Raw genomic sequence first — 17,338 nt, 5'->3', positions numbered from 1 at the left:
CCGGCACTCTGTACGCAGCCCGCTCCTGAACCCCGGCACTCTGTACGCAGCCCGCTCCTGAACCCCGGCACTCTGTACGCAGCCCGCCCCTGAACCCCGGCACTCTGTACGCAGCCCGCCCCTGAACCCCGGCACTCTGTACGCAGCCCGCCCCTGAACCCCGGCACTCTGTACGCAGCCCGCTCCTGAACCCCGGCACTCTGTACGCAGCCCGCTCCTGAACCCCGGCACTCTGTACGCAGCCCGCCCCTGAACCCTGGCACTCTGTACGCAGCCCGCCCCTGAACCCTGGCACTCTGTACGCAGCGCGCCCCTGAATCCCGGCACTCTGTACGCAGCGCGCCCCTGAATCCCGGCACTCTGTACGCAGCGCGCCCCTGAATCCCGGCACTCTGTACGCAGCGCGCCCCTGAACCCCGGCACTCTGTACGCAGCGCGCCCCTGAACCCCGGCACTCTGTACGCAGCCCGCCCCTAGTCCTACAGATCCAACCAGCCCTTTGAGGGCAACCAACCTCCCCCCCCCCCCCCCTCTCGATGAATTTGATTTTGACACCCCTGCTGTAGAGGAAGAGTTCATCTACCAACATGTGACATTTAAACAACTTTTGGAAGTTGATAAGTTATTCCCCTCTTTTGCAATACCTTTGGTACAGCCCTCGTATACCATGAAGCCTAGTCTAAATGGTGGACTTCTCTTTTACATGAAGCTGCTGCCGTTCTCTCCTTCTGCATATACTTTGACCTTCTTCCCCGCTGATGGCATTTCCTTACCCCGGTGATCACACATCTCCGATTTTTTTCTTGGTTTTCTGGCCCTCACCATTCCCCGCTCTGTGCCGCTCCCCCACCCAAATTCCTCCTCTTGGCTTCAGTTAAATTCCTCTGTTTTGCTTTTCCTTACTTCATTGATGTCCTCCTCCCTCCTCCCTTCTATACATTCCTCCACACCACCCCCCCAGATCTGTCTATCCCGGCTCCTGGAGAAGAAGGGCCCGGCTTGGCACACGCGGGATGTGAGAGTAGCCAGTTCCTTCACACTGCTGGGCTTATGCTGGGGATGAGGCTGCTGCGGGATGTTTATTTGAGGGCAGGGTAACCTCAGGCAAACATCCTGCTTTTATCCTCCTTATAAAACCCAAACCTCTGCCCAGAGGAGACCACAAAATCCTGACCGATCCGGGAGAGGAGGGGCGCCGCTGAGGCTTCTGCATGGCTGGGGCTGCCTGCATGTAGCTCGTGTGTGGATGATGCATAAACAACATATAAAATATAATGGCATAAAACACCAAAACAACATTGTAAAAGACATATATCTAGTACATTAGGAAAGGATTCACTTTCACTTGAATTTTTCCACATTTTGTTATGGCCTTATTCCAAAATGGATTAAATTCATTATTTTCCTCAAAAATTCTACAAACAATAACCCATAATGACAACACGAAAGAAGTTTGTCGGAAAATCCTATGCAATTTTATTAAAAACAAAGAAAATCCCATGTACATAAGTATTCATGACACTCAAAATTTAAGCTCAGGTTCCTCCTGTTTCCACTGATCGTCCTTGAGACGTTTCTACAACTTGATTGGAGGTCACCTGTGGTAGATTCAGTTGATTGGACATGGTTTGGAAAGCCACACACCTGTCTATAGAAGGTCCCACAGGTAACAGTGCATGTCAGAGCACAAACCAAGCCATTAAGTCCAAGGAATTTTCTATAGACCTCAGACAGGATTGTATGGAGGCACAGATCGGGGGAAGGGTACAGAAACATTTCTGCGGCATTGAAGGTCCCAATGAGCACAGTGGCTTCCATCATCTGTAAACGGAGGGAGTTTGGAATCACCAGAACTCTTCCTAGAGCGGGCCACCCGGCCAAATTGAGCAATCGGGGGAGAAGGGGCCTTAGTCAGGGAGGTGACCAAGAACCCGATGGTCACTCTGACAGAGCTCCAGTGTTTCTCTGTGGAGAGAGGAGAACCTTCCAGAAGAGCTATCTCTGCAGCACTCCACCAATCAGGCCTGTATGGTAGATTGGCCAGATGGAAGCCACTCCTCAGTAAAAGGCACATGACAGCCCACCTGGAGGTTGCCAAAAGACACCGGAAGTTCTCTTGGACCATCGGAAACAAAATTCTCTGGTCTGATGAAACAAAGATTGAACTCTTTGGCCTGAATGGCAAGCGTCATGTCTGGAGGAAACCAGAAACTGCTCATCGCCTGGCCAATACCATCCCTACAGTGAAGCATGGTGGTGGCAGCATCATGCTGTGGGGATGTTTTTTAGCGGCAGGTACGGGGAGACTAGTCAGGATGGAGGGAAAGATGAATTCACCAGAATTTTGGGGGGAGGAGGGAGAGAAGAGCTGCAGATGTGTACAGCGCTGGATTGAATGAAGGGCTCGGGTACATAAAGGGGGAGGGGGCTGATGATGAGGGGCCAATACTGATGCCTCAACATTTTTATTACCTTAATGCAAGGAATGCATAAACAAATAATTTTAGGCTTTAGAACCACTTTATATTTTGACTTGTGCATTTGAACTAGCCACTATTGCCTACAAAAGACCCAATCACACCCCAGACTTTGTATCGATGCGCCCACTAAAGATAAACGCCCGTATTTCAGGTTATTGCATTGGTACCCGGATTGTCAACCAAAAGCAGATACCGGAGCAGCGAGGTCGTAGCTTGTATATATCGTACACCACAAGCAACCCGGAGTGTCATCAATTCGGGTCTCGGCTTTGTGGTGTCGATAGGACATATAAACAGCAATGTATACATTTTGGGATTGCCCCGAATGTTGAAAATACCATTCCTCCCCACTGCGGTTTCACCCCGCCGACCGCGGCATAACTACAGAACAACCGCTGTGTATCGTTGCACAGCAGGAGGCAGAGTCTTGTATGGAAGGAAGGCGACGTCACCCACTTTACACTCATCTTTTATGTATATTTAAAAGGACATTAAAAGTCTATATTGTGTATTCCTAATGCCAACCCATACACAGCTAAAGGGGAATATTGGCAATGATCGTTTTGCCTCTGAAGTGCTCACAGATTTTAATGCATTTCCTTTTAACCATTTTGCCTCTCGCACCAAATTATTGCAGAACAAACAGGTCCCTAGACAATAAAACAAAATGCACTTTTTTATTTTTATTTTTTTTAATTTTATTTTTTTTATTATACTTTTTTTTTTTTTTTTTTTTGAGCAGTGTTCGTATAATAGTGTTGCTGCAGATAAAAAGTGGACATTTTATTCTGTAATCTGTCCTATTTTAAAGTGAAATTATTATTCTGGTCCATAGAGTTGCAAAGTTTATTACAAATTAGTATTTTTTTTTTATTTTTTTTTATTTTAGTGTTTTTGTTAAATGTTGTGTTTTTATTTTTTTATTTTTTTTAAATGGGAAATGTGTAAATATGTGTTAAGTGTGTAAAAATGTAAACAAAGAGTGTGTGTGTATATGTGTTATATATATATATATATATATATATATATATATATATATATATATATATATATATATATATATATATATAATATATATATATATATATATATAATTTAAATAAAATGGAAAAATCGGAGCAAAATAAAATCGGAGAAAAATAACAGTTGAAGAGAGAAAAATGGAACTTCCACATTTGGCATGTCCATTTTGTGGAGGGGGGGCAGGCGGGCGCCAGTACCTTCTTTTCAGAGGGTCCCAGCTCCCACTTCCTCCCGGCGCGGCCCTGGAAGGGAGATCACCCCCCCCCCCCCCCATGTGCAGTGGGTACCCAGCTGTGCAGCCACAGCTGGGTGCCCACAGTTACAATGCCGGCAACACCAAACAGAGGGGGAGACGAGTGGGGGCTTCCCTCCCCCCCGCTGGACCCTGGGACAGGTAAGTGTGCGATTTTTATGAAGTCAGCCGCTGCAGTATTTGTAGTGGCTGACTTTTTATTTTTAAGCAGAAATACGCTTTAATTAGGGCTGATTAGAGTGAAAAAAAAATTGTATTGAAAAATAAAATTCCTTGTAACTGACATCATCTGCAGATGACAGTTCATCCCTTTTTGATCTGCAGATGAATGAACAGAAAGATACAAAAGTAACAACATGTTACATTGCATCTTTGTGTTATGTCTGGAGCAGTGTTGTTTATAAACACTGTCGGACTGTTTTTTTGATAGCTAGAGCTTCCAAATTCTTCTGAGTATACAGTAATGTAACGATGGAACTCTGCCAGAGGATGTATCCCCCCCCCCATTTAAGCTAAAACTGCAAAAAAAATATTTTTTGCCTACGGTCTGGCTTTTACAGTATAACTTAACTTTTTTGATTTAAATATTGATCTGTATTGTCATGCAAGTCAACGCAACTCAATGCATCTGAAGCCCCCATGTCAGTCAGTAAAATGCATGCTGGTTAATGAGCTCCTAAACATGTACTTGTAGAGGAGCCCTGTAAAAAAAAAAAAATAAATAAAAAAAATATTGGCCTGGCTCCTTTTTTATAAAATCTGCAGCGAGAACGGGAAGATTTAGGATGTGTTCACTCTACGGGAGCCATCCTCATAGATTCCTTTTGATGTCCTCTCCAAGCTGCTGTCACAGACTTTCCACTGAGTGCAGGAAGAGCCTGGCATGACGTGAGATCATCATCTGCTCAAATGGGCCCGTCCCGAGGGCCCCGGGGTGTGGTGCAGGGGGAGCAGATTCATGGACAACATCGGGGTGGGGTGGAAGCGTCTCGAACACCCATTGGCATTTACTAAATCCTTGAGAAAAAAAAAGTGCAAGTAGAAGTAGGCTAAAAGGCCTGTGCAGCTTGATGGTCTTAAAGGGCACTATGTTTGGGTGTTTTCTTCATTTGTGTGTGTGTGTGTGTGTGTGTGTATATATATATATATATATATATTCAAAAGTATTGGGACACCTGCCTTTGCGCGCACACATGAACTTTTTGCATCCCAGTCTTAGTCCATAGGGTTCAATATTGAGTTGGCTCCGCCCTTTGCAGCTATAACAGCTTCACCTCTTCTGGGAAGGCCGTCCACAAGGTTTAGGAGGGTGTCTATGGGGATGTTTGACCGTTCTTCCAGAAGAGCATTCGTGAGGTCAGGCACTGATGTAGACGAGAAGGCCTGGCCTCGCAGCAGTCCGTGCTCTCATCCATGTCTTTTATGGACCTTTTTGTTTGTGCACTGGTCCAAATAATTTGGTGGAGGGGGGATTATGGTGTGGGGTTGTTTTTCAGGGGTTGAGCTTGGCCCCTTAGTTCCAGTGAAGGGAACTCTTAAGACATTAGCATACCAAGACATTTTTTGTAGAATTTCATGCTCCCAAATTAGTGGGAACAGTTTGTGGATGGCTTCTTCCTGTTCCAACGTGAAGGTGCATAAAGCAAGGTCCATAAAGACATGGATGAGCGAATTTGGGGTGGAGGAACTTGACTGGCCTGCACAGAGTCCTGACCCCAGCCGATGGAACACCTTTGGAATGAATTAGAGTTGAGACTGTGAACCAGGCCTTCTCGTCCAACATCCGTCCCTGACCTCACAAATGCGTTTCTGGAAGAACGGTCAAACATTCCCATAGACACACTCCTAAACCTTGTGGACGGCCTTCCCAGAAGAGTTGAAGCTGTTATAGCTGTAAAGGGCGGAGCCAACTCAATATTGAACCCTACGGACTAAGACTGGGATGTCATTAAAGTTCAGGTGTGTGTAAAGGCAAGTGTCCCAATAATTTTGACAATATGGTGTATATTATACACGCAGAGTACAGTACAGAATTCACAGTGCAGGGGTCAGACTTAAGATATACACAGAAATGGAAATGCTTGCAGATTTCAGTGGTTAGGAGTTGGTGGCCCTTTGTGTTGGTGGTCAGTGCCACTTTATTGGTTGGTGGTCAGAGGCGTGTGCTCCTTTAAATGTTGATCAGCAGTGAGTGCCCCATAGCATTGGTGGTCAATGTGTCCCATTTATGGTCAATATAGTCTACCCCTTGTGTGGTTAGTGAGCCTTATTTTCATTATTGGTGAGGTGTGAGCAATGTTACTTACAGAGAAGCAATTGGTGACCTTTTTTTTTTTTTTTTTTTATATCCCTGTGATTGGTCATAACAGCTATCACAAGGTACAGAGTCCCTCTAATTGGCTCTGTGCATTGTGCCTGTGATCTGTGCTGTCAAGTGACAGTTTAATAACAGGCATTTAAAGGGTGCAGCAGCCTTTATAAACCCTTTTTAACATATGGGAACCCTTTAAATAAATTCTTAAGGAACCCCTGTCAATAAATGACTATATCTACACCTCACGGGACTTTAGTGTGATGGTCACTGGGAAGGGTTCTCCTTGTATTTGTGGACATTGGTAATAATCCCACCCTTACAAATAACTAAAAGGATCGTTGGTTCAGTGGTAACTTACCTGTGAGTCACAAAGTGCTCCTGGCTCAAGGAACCCCTTGCAACCTCTAACGGAAACCCTAGAGTTCCATGGTGGAGAGAGGATGTTCTAGAGCAGGGGTCTCAAAGCTTCTTTTAAACAAAGGGCCAGTTTACTGTCCTTCAGACTTTAGGGAGGCCAGATTGTGGCCAGTGGGGGTAGAAAATGCCTCGGGCCCAACATCAGTGAGTATAAACATGGCCTCAGGGTTGGTGGTCAGGAAGAGTAGTGCCCCATCATTGGTATTAGTGAGAGGAATAGTACCCCTTCATTGATATCAGTGGAAGAAGTATTGCCCCTTTGTTTGGGGTCAGTAGGAGGAAAAACTACCCATTTTTGGTTTTGTTTGGAGAAATGGTGCCCCATCATTGGTACCAGTGGAAAGAATAGTTCCCCGTCATTGGCATCTGTGGGAGGCATAGTGGCCCGTCATTGGTGCCAGTAGAAGACATTGTGCCCCAATATTGGTGTCTATCTAAGGAATAGTGCCCCATCATTGGTGTCAGTGGGAGGAATAGTAATTGTTACCAATGATGGGACACCATTCCTTCCACTGATAACAATGGGGTACTACTCCTCCCACTGATACCAATGATGGGGCACAATTCCTTCTACTGGTACCAATGATGGGCCACTATGCCTCCCAACAGATGCCAATGACGGGGAACTGTTCCTTCCACTGATATGAGTGGGAGGAATAGTGCCCCATCATTGGTGTCAGTGGGAGGAATAGTGCCCCATCATTGGTGTCGGTGGGAGGAATAATACCCCATCATTGGTGTCAGTGGGAGGAATAGTGCCCCGTCATTGGTGTCGGTGGGAGGAATAGTGCCCCGTCATTGGTGTCGGTGGGAGGAATAGTGCCCCGTCATTGGTGTCGGTGGGAGGAATAGTGCCCCGTCATTGGTGTCGGTGGGAGGAATAGTGCCCCGTCATTGGTGTCGGTGGGAGGAATAGTGCCCCGTCATTGGTGTCGGTGGGAGGAATAGTGCCCCGTCATTGGTGTCGGTGGGAGGAATAGTGCCCCGTCATTGGTGTCGGTGGGAGGAATAGTGCCCCGTCATTGGTGTCGGTGGGAGGAATAGTGCCCCGTCATTGGTGTCGGTGGGAGGAATAGTGCCCCGTCATTGGTGTCGGTGGGAGGAATAGTGCCCCGTCATTGGTGTCGGTGGGAGGAATAGTGCCCCGTCATTGGTGTCGGTGGGAGGAATAGTGCCCCGTCATTGGTGTCGGTGGGAGGAATAGTGCCCCGTCATTGGTGTCGGTGGGAGGAATAGTGCCCCGTCATTGGTATTGGTGGGAGGAATAGTGCCTCATATCATTAATAGGAATAATGCCGTAAGGGCCACATCTGGCCCTCAGGCAGCAGTGTGGAGACTCCTGTTCTAGAGGAACATAGTACATTACAGGACTGAAGACCAATTCATGTTACAATTGGACTAAACATTGCCCTATAGTCACCAACGTGTCGATGAGAAGCCCCATTTTTCTTTTACAAATGTTACTTTGTCTTTTTATAACAAATTTCTTGATGGTTTTTTTTTATTTTATTTTATTTTTTCTGTTTTTCTAGCACAGATCTTCATGATGTCAGATCTTCATGTGAAATAATTGTTTTCTTTTTGTGTCCACAGACACCAGCCTGTCCTTGGACTCGAGCAAGCAGGGCCACTGGTGCAGCGTGGCCTACTGGGAGCACAGGACCCGCGTCGGCCGCCTCTATGCAGTGTGCCAGCCATCAGTCAGCATTTTCTATGACCTACCTCAAGGGAGTGGCTTCTGCCTGGGCCAGCTAAGTCTGGAGAACCGGAGCGAGGCTGCAGTCAGGACACGAAGCAAGATTGGACTTGGCATTGTGCTGAGCAAGGAGCCGGACGGGGTGTGGGCTTACAATCGCAGCGACCACCCCATCTTTGTCAACTCTCCGACGTTGGACGGCCCCACCTGCCGCTCGCTTGTCGTACGAAAGGTGATGCCCGGCTACTCTCTGAAAGTTTTTGACTTTAAAAAGTCGTGCATCTTGCAGCATCTCCCGGCCCACCCGGAATACACAGATGGACCTTACGACCCCCACAGCATACGCATCAGTTTTGCCAAGGGTTGGGGACTTGCTACTCAAGACAGATGATCACTTCCTGCCCTTGCTGGCTGGAGGTCTTACTTGGACGATAGCAGCCGGCCTTTTCATCCCCCCCGTTCCCCGTCAACCGATCTATAAATATTAGAAGGATGTGTACCACTCTGAGCAGAGGCATGAGATGGTGAGGTCCCTTGGTGAAGCCTTTTTCTGCAATAGAGGCATGTGTTACCCCCCAGGTTGGCACTGTCCACCTCCGTGCCCTAGGAAGGGGTTTCCAGCAACAGTGTATACCATGGGTCTCCAAACTTCCTAAGCAAAGGGCTGCTTTACTCTCCTTTTTTTTTTTTTTTTTTTTTGACTTTATGGTGGCTGGATTGTGGCCAGTGAGGGTAGAAAACACCCTGGCATCAATGGGAGTAATCAATGGTCAGTGGGAGTAAAACAATTACATAGCGGCTGTGGTCCATAGGGGGAGGAATAGTGTCCCATCATTGGTACAAGTGAGTGAAGTAGTAACCCATCATTCGTACTAGTGGGAGGAATTGTGCCCCAACTTCGGCATCAATGGGAGGAATAGTGCCACTTCATTCATGTTGGTAGGAGTAATGGTGCCCCATCATTGGTGTCAGTGGGAGGAATAATGCCCCATTTTTGGTGTCCGTGAAACGATAGTGCCCTGTCATTGGTATCCGTGGAAGGAATGGTGCCTCATCATTGGTATCAGTGGGAGGAATAGTGCCCCTTTATTGGTATCGGGGAGAGAAATAATAATAGTGCCCCATCATTGGTATCTGTGGGGAGGAATAGTTCTCCATCATTGGTATCAATGAGAGGAAAGTTGCTCCATTATTGGTGTCAGAGGAATGGTGCTCCATCATTGATGTCAATGAGCGGAGTGGTGCTCCATCATTTGTGTCAATGAGGAATGGTGCTCCATCATTGGTGTCAATGAGGAATGGTGCTCCATCATTGGTGTCAATGAGGAATGGTGCTCCATCATTGGTGTCAATGAGGAATGGTGCTCCATCATTGGTGTCAATGAGAGGAATGGTGCTCCATCATTGGTGTCAATGAGAGGAATGGTGCTCCATCATTGGTGTCAATGAGAGGAATGGTGCTCCATCATTGGTGTCAATGAGAGGAATGGTGCTCCATCATTGGTGTCAATGAGAGGCATGGTGCTCCATCATTGGTGTCAGCGGGAGGAATGGTGCTCCGTCATTGGTATCAGCAGGAGGAATGGGGCCACATGATTGGTATCAGAGAGGCATGGTGCTCCATCATTGTTATCGGTGGGAAGAATAATGCCCCTTTATTGGTATCAGTGGGGAGAAATAATAATAGTGCCTCATCATTGGTGTCAGTGGGATGACTACTGCCCCAAGTGTATGGATAAAGAGCCACCGTTTGGAGACCACAGGTATATATATTGTGGAACACTAGGGGGAGCCGTTGCCCACTCTGTCACCCTCGTGTCACCATACTCATGGCCGTAGCTGTCCACTTTATCCTGCAGTGAGATTTTAATATTTTTGCATCTTTTAATACCACAACTGATCACCAGAATACAGTCTACGGCGCTGCGCAGCTTCTCACGGGGGTTATAAAAAAAATAATAATAATTAAAACTCTGCTCACTAAATGGATTTCCATAATTTTCACATGACAAAAAAACACGTTACAGGTGCCATATTGGATAACCTCTTTTTTTTTTTTTTTTTTTTTTTTTTTTGCTGCAGAGGCCTGGACTCCTTGCTTTGATTTTTTTATTCCACTTTGTGAGGTTCTCCAGGTCCCCGCCATAGAAAAAGTCACCACAATTCATCACTGCCCATCCCCCATATCCCCCCTCCTCTCCCCCCCACACACACACAATCTTTATTGAGAAATCCCGAAACACCCACCTATCACAGAAAGGACTCAAAGACCACACCCTAGATTTAATATAAAATGTTTATATTATTATATTGAAATATATATTATACTTGTAAATACGGAGTCATTTTTACAATGTCATTATTTATGTATGGTGCAATGTGTATATGACCTTCAATACAAATAAAATGCACTTTGGCTTTTACAGTTCTTCAGAATCAATAAATGAACTTAATCAGTATAGTGAAGGTTTTGTATATAGGTGGGGGGGGGGGGGGGGGCTACGATTACGGCACGCAGGATTACTCAACATTTTTTTATATATGGAAAAAAAAAATGGGCTTGGAAATCTTAGAGTAACTAAAGTAAACAAAAAGAAAAAATTGTGCATAGGATTCAATTGTTTCATAAATTGTAACAAGGAGAGAGGTATGGGATTTTAAAGGTGCCAAAACACATATAAAATATATCAAGATTTTATTGAAAAGGTTTAAAAATAATCATCATCATGTCATCCTATAATATCCATACGGTAAATGGAAAAATGCAGTAGGTTCCAATTCTCTACGTGTTTCGCCATACAATGGCTTCATCAGGAGATTTTTTTTTTTTTTTTTTTTTTTTTTTTTTTTTTTTTTTATATCAAATACTGCATATATAATCACCAACACTGATGAATATCTTTAAAATTTAATACAGATTACACTGACAGAATGCCAATCTGCCTATGTAAGCAAGGTAGATTGCCATTCTGTCAGTACAGAAGACGCGGATCCTGTGTTTCTGTAAGGCAGAAACACTGTTCCATGTCTTCCACTAGTGAAGGCCACCTCCCACACAGTAGTAAAGCACTGGTCCCCACACAGTTAAAAATCCAATTACAGATTTGGTTCCAAAATCACAGGGGTAGATAGAACTAGATATGTGGCGAGACCACAGAGGAAGGTATAATGACGCAAAACGCGTCCTCTGTGGTTTCATCACATATCTAGCTCTATCCAGCCCTGTGATTTTTGGAGCCAAATCTGTATTGGATTTTCAGATGTTCATCACGTGTGATTTTGCACTTCCGGGATTTGGGCGCGAGTGATCGCCAGCGGCGGCTCACTCCCGCTGAGATTTTTACACAGCGTGTCCCGCAGACCCGCCGATCGTTCGGTACGCCAACAGAATGCCAGTCTGCCTATGTAAGCAAGGTAGATTGCCATTCTGTCAGTACAGAAGACAAGGATCCTATGTTTTTGTAAAGCAGAAACACTGTTCCATGTCTTCCACTAGTAAAGCCACCTCCCACACAATAGTAAAGCACTGGTCCCACACAGTTTACTCTTTGCCCCCCCCCCGATGTTAACCCCTTCCCCAGCCAGTGTCATTAGTACAGTGACAGTGCATATTTTTAACACTGATCACTGCATTGGTGTCATTGGTCCCCAAAAATGTGTTGGTGAGACCCCTTTCACACCGATGTGTTTTTTCAGGCACTTTAGCGCGAAACATAGCGCCTGAAAATTCCTCAGCTGCAGTCCCAGTGTGAGAGCTCGAGGGCTTTCACACTGGGGGGCACTGTGCTGGTGTGGCGTCACCAAAAGTCCTGCAAGCAGCTTCTTTCCAGCTCTGTAGGGGTGGTGAATACACCGCTCCTAAAGAGCCCCTGTCCATTAAAATCAATGGGTAGCACCGCCGGAAAAGCGCCGCTACAGTGGCGTTTTTCTGGCAGTTTTAACAGTTTTTTTTTTTTTTTTTTTTGTCCCGCTAGCTGGGGGCTTTTAAACCAGACAAAGAAAAGAAAATTGCGCTACAGAATAACGCAAACTCGCACGGGACCCTTTTTTTGGTCCGTAGCAGAATCGGATCGCATGGGTGTTCACACCATGCGATCCGATTCCTGTGCGAGTGTGCAGATCGCACTGCGATATGCGGACGGATCTGGGGGTGTCGTTAACATTTCATTGACACTCCCAGCAGTCCGCATAGGGCAGTGTGAACTGCTGACGGGAGGCATGCGATCCGGGAAAACGCCGCGGATTCGCCGCGTTCCCGCATCGCTATGGTGTGAACCTAGCCTTATAGGCCATGCTGAAGTGCACCACCACCAAAGGGATAAGATGGCTCCTTACCAGACATCCTGGTAGATTACGCTTTGAAAAGGTCAAGCCAGACCACATAGGTGCCTTATTCTCCAGCCCTGTTATCACTCTCAGATCGGATCATAGTTCAAAGATGTTCCAATGAATCGAGCAAAAATTCACCGTAAAAAGGAAAAATGCTCCAAATAGTGAAATACCATTTATTAAAATTATAAAAAAAAAAAGAAGAAATGCACTTACAAGATTGATGTAAGAGAAGGCATATCAAAGTGGAAGCGTCGGCCGAACACAATAGTCCACAGTTGTATCCTTGTACTGATTAAGAGGCAAACAATAGCGTGTCACACCGCCCTACGCGTTTCGTGATATATCACGTCGTCTTGGGGTACGGGTTTTAAACCCCCCTCACCCCGCTAGCGGCTGAATAGTGCCGCTAAAATGACGTTAAAGCGCCGTTAAAAATAGCGGCCCGGGTGCTTTTCAGTGTGGAAGGGCTCTTGGGTGTCTAATTTTTGTCTGCCGCAATATTGGAGTCCCGCAAAAAGTCCCGCAAGCAGCTTCTTTCCAGCGCTGTAGGAGTGGGGAATACACCGCTCCTAAAGAGCCCCCTTCCCATTAAAATCAATGGGCAGCACCGCCGGCAAAGCGCCGCTACAGCGTCGTCTTGCGGGCGTTTTTTAACCTTTTTTTTTTTTTTTCCCCACTGGCGGGGAGGATTAAACCCCCCCCCTGCTAGTGGGCGAATAGTGCCGCAATAACGACGGTAAAGCGCCGCTTTCAGTGTGAGAGGGCTGGTGGGTGTCTGATTTTTGTCTGCCGCAATATCGGAGTCAATAAGTCGCTGATCACCACCCTTACTACGGTAGTAAAATAAATGAATAAAAATATTCCATAGTTTTGTAGACGCTAAACCTTTTGCGCAAACCAAGAAATAAACTCTTATTACATATTGATACATAATTGATGATGAATTCGAGGTGTATAATAATATTTATTTTTCCTTCAAAATTATCTTTTTTTTTTTTTTCTTTTTTTTTGTTAAAGTAAAAACCGCAGAGGTGATCAAATACCACAAAAAGAAAGCTCTATTTGTGGGGGGGGGGGGGGAGAGAAAAGAACATACATTTTATTTGGGTACGGCATCGCACGACCACGAAATTGTCAGTTAAAGTAACGCAGTGCCATATCACAAAAAAATGGCCTGGCCATGAAGATTGGGGGGGGAGGAGACATTTTTGCGTTTTTTTGCACGTTTTCTGTGGGTGGTTGCAGGTGACCCAACTAAACGGTGGGGGCAGTGCTTGCGGGTGACCTGAGCAGATGGAAGGTGGTTGGTTGTGGGTGCACTGTTTGCCGCCCCCTCTAGGAATATACCACCAGCCACCACTGGCTCACACTTTATATACAGTTACAGCTGTGTTTTTTTTTTTTTTTGTTTTTTTTTTTTTTTGTTTTTTTTTTCATTTTGGGATAAAGTTTCTACATGAATAAATAAGTCGATCATTTTAACTGCTCCTGTCAGTGCTGGAAAGTTTGTCCCTTCCATATAAAGTGTTACATTCTGCTGGAGAGCTTGTGCTTCTGAAAATCTGTTTTACTCACCAGATGAAAATAGAAGACAGAAAAGCTAAAAAATAAAATAAAACTAATGCAGCCATCACATCTAAGAATTGATAAGCTTCAGGGCCGGTTCACACAGGGGGGCGACACGAGGCGACACGACTTGCCGTGCCGCGATCTGACAAGTCACCCCCGTTCTGTACAATGGAACCGTTCTGAGAGGAGCGACTCGAGTCGCTCCGACTCAGAAAAAAAGGTTCCTGTACTACTTTTGGGCGACCTCGGGGCGACTTGCATTGACTTCTATACAGAAGTCATTTGCAAGTCGCCGCTGAGGTCGCGGCGAGGCAAGTCGGTGTCGCCTCGCATTGCCCCCTGTGTGAACCGGCCCTCAGTATATAAGATGTTTGCTTTTGGGTTTAATACTGTATAAATCCTTCACCATCCAGTGCCTGCGGATGTGTTCTTTCACACTGGCTCAGACAAAACAGCAATACAGTGACGTGGGGGGTGGGGGGGCACTATTGGGAACCCTTCCCCTCTGCCACCTGATACCTGGAGTCCTGACCTCAACCTGACAGAACACCTTTGAGATGAATTAACTGCGAGCCAGGCCTTCTCGTCCAACATCAATGCTTGACCTCACAAATGCGCTTCTGGAAGAACGGTCAAACATTCCCATAGACACATCTCCTAAACCTTGTGGACGGCCTTCCCAGAAGAGTTGAAGCTGTTATAGCTGCAAAGGGCGGAGCCAACTCAATGGAGGTTATTTACGAAAAGGCAAATCCACTTTTCACCAAAAGTGCACTTGGAAGTGCAGCCGCTCTGAATTTAAGGGGTAGATCTGAAATGAGGGGAAGCTCTGCTGATTTTATCATCCAATCCTGTGCAAGCTAAAATGCTATTTTTTTTTTTTCCTTGCATGTCCCCCTCAGATCTACAGCGACTTTACTTCCAAGTGCACTTGCAGTGCAACGTGGATTTTCCTTTGGTAAATAATCCCCAATATTGAACCCTACGGACTAAAGCCTCGTACACACGATCGGATTAACGGCAGGGAATTGTGCGATGACAGGTTGTTTGCCAAAAATCCGACTGTTAGTACGCTCCATCAGACAACTGTCCAACTTTCCGCCAAAAAATGTTGGATGGCAGGCTAGTAAATTTTCGGCGGACAAATGTCTGTTTTTTCCTATTGTGTGTACACAAGTCCGTCACACAAAAGTCCAACATACAAAACGCGCATGCTCGGAATCGAAGCTCACCAAACACGACCGTAGCAGAAGGTGCCCAAAGGGTGGCGCTCAAGAGCTGAAATTCCACGTTAGGCCGTCACTACGTTTGTGTTTGTTGGCCGTCAATTGTGTGCCGTTTGTATGCAACTCAAGTTCCCGGCGCACGCCCTTTCGGACAAAAGTCTGACGCTTGATTGGCCAACAATCGGATCGTGTGTACAAGGCTTTAGACTGGAATGCCATTAAAGTTCATGTGTAGAGGCAGGCGTCACAATACTTTTGACAATATAGTGTATATCCGGGCAAGTATTCCCGGTCTGGTCTGTGAGGCCGGCGTGATGACATCTATGGGCAATGGGGTGAAACGAAGTGCGAGAGAATGGGAGAGATAAAAAAGAAAAGGGGGAGACATAAGAATAAAGTGGAGCGGGGGGGGGGGGGGGGGGGATAAGGGACAATTTCAGCCTCACAGTTCTAGAGCTGCCTGAAATTCTTTGGGAAACATGACTCAGGCGTCAGACCTCAAAATTGTTAACCTCCTCCCTTCTAGCTGAGCCGAGCTCCACCATAGAAAGTGGGGAGTCTCGGTGCACAGCTGCTTAATTACAGGACTGAGACAGTAACCTGACTCCCTAAAGATCAATGCTTCTCTGTTCACATAATAAAAACCACGACACAAAGCACGGGCCGCACGCAGCATTTCAAAAAAAAAAATTAAAACTCGCATTCGGCTTTAAGCATCTTAAGTATGCCACATGGCAGGCGACTATTACCAGGACTTAGAGGGCACCTTGGCATGGAGGGCACATTTGTGTTCATAAACCAAGATTTTAACCTGAACCCATATTATAGGTGTAGCGAAATCCCGGGGCCTCTCCAAGCCTAATGGTGACCTCCACAGTTGGGGACAAATGACGTCCTTCTGTGTAGATTGGGTTTCGAGGCATGGTGGGTGTAATGCGAGGTGGACTGATGGGCGCCAGACACTTCTTGAATGCAAAGAGATTTATTGTCTCTTAAACGGAACTGTGGGAGAGAGGGTTGGGGCCAGGACACCCTTAAGTAGATGCAATGTTAATTGGCAGATTTCTATAGGTAGATAGCCATGCAGGGAAAAGTATCTAGCCAGGTACCACATCTGCATGAGTAGGATCGCTGTCTCCTATGGCAACAGTTTTGTAACCATTTTTAACACAGGTTTCAATTAACTCTTTCACTTCTTCTACAATCTCCTATTGTAGAACTTCACTCCACCAAGCTCTTCGTCTTTCACTAGACTTACTGATCCACTGCCACTGGATCCCCTGAGCTCTTCCAATCTTCTCACTCAGTATCTTCCTTAAGCGTCACCCCCACTTCCCTGCTGGGTCCCTGGCTTGGCACTCACAGATACTCCAAACTTCACCCCTTCTGACACGTTAGGTCCCTGGCTTGGCACTCACAGATACTCCAAGCTTCACCCTGGCTGACACATTAGGTCCTTGGCTTGGCACTCCACAAGCGTCACCTCTACTGTCCCACTGGGTCCCTGATTTGGCACTCACAGATACTCCTCAAGCTTTACCCCTGCTGGCACATTAGGTCCCTGGCTTGGCACTCACAGATACTCCTCAAGCTTCACCCCTTCTGACACGTTAGGTCCCTGGCTTGGCACTCCACAAGTGTCACCTCTGCTGTCCCGCTGGGTCCCTGGCTTGGCATTCACAGATACTCCTCAAGCTTCACCCCTGCTGACATGTTAGGTCCCTGGCTTGGCACTCCACAAGAGTCACCTCTGCTGTCCTGGGTCCCTGGCTTGGCACTCACAGATACTCCTCAAGCTTCTCCCCTGCTGACACGTTAGGTCCTTGGCTTCGCACTCAGATTCTCCTCAAGCTTCTCCCCTGCTGACACGTTAGATCCCTGGCTTGGCACTCCACAAGCGTCACCTCTACTGTCCCGCCGGGTCCCTGACTTGGCACTCACAGATACTCCTGAAGCTTCACCGCGCTGACACATTAGGTCCCTGGCTTGGCACTCCACAAGCATCACCTTTGCTGTCCTGCTGGGTCC

At 46.4% G+C, this 17,338-nt stretch overlaps 1 protein-coding gene across 1 annotated transcript in view; it reads left to right on the top strand.

The window, feature by feature from the left end:
- Positions 1-10,606, top strand: part of SMAD6 (SMAD family member 6) — a 63,395-nt gene extending 52,789 nt beyond the window's left edge. The window contains 2 exon segments of the mRNA XM_077472795.1: positions 8,081-8,551; positions 8,554-10,606. Coding sequence (XP_077328921.1) covers positions 8,081-8,551; positions 8,554-8,618 — 536 coding nt within the window. The 3' untranslated portion in view covers positions 8,619-10,606.
- The last annotated feature ends 6,732 nt before the right edge of the window (positions 10,607-17,338 follow it).

This window comes from Lithobates pipiens, unplaced genomic scaffold (assembly GCF_037356315.1).
Source record: "Lithobates pipiens isolate NorthernLeopardFrog02 unplaced genomic scaffold, aLitPip1_a1.2 Scaffold_8, whole genome shotgun sequence".
In the NCBI taxonomy this organism is placed as follows: Eukaryota; Metazoa; Chordata; class Amphibia; order Anura; family Ranidae; genus Lithobates; species Lithobates pipiens.
Note: the sequence above shows the minus strand (reverse complement) of the source record. Positions and strands in the feature narration are given on the sequence as shown.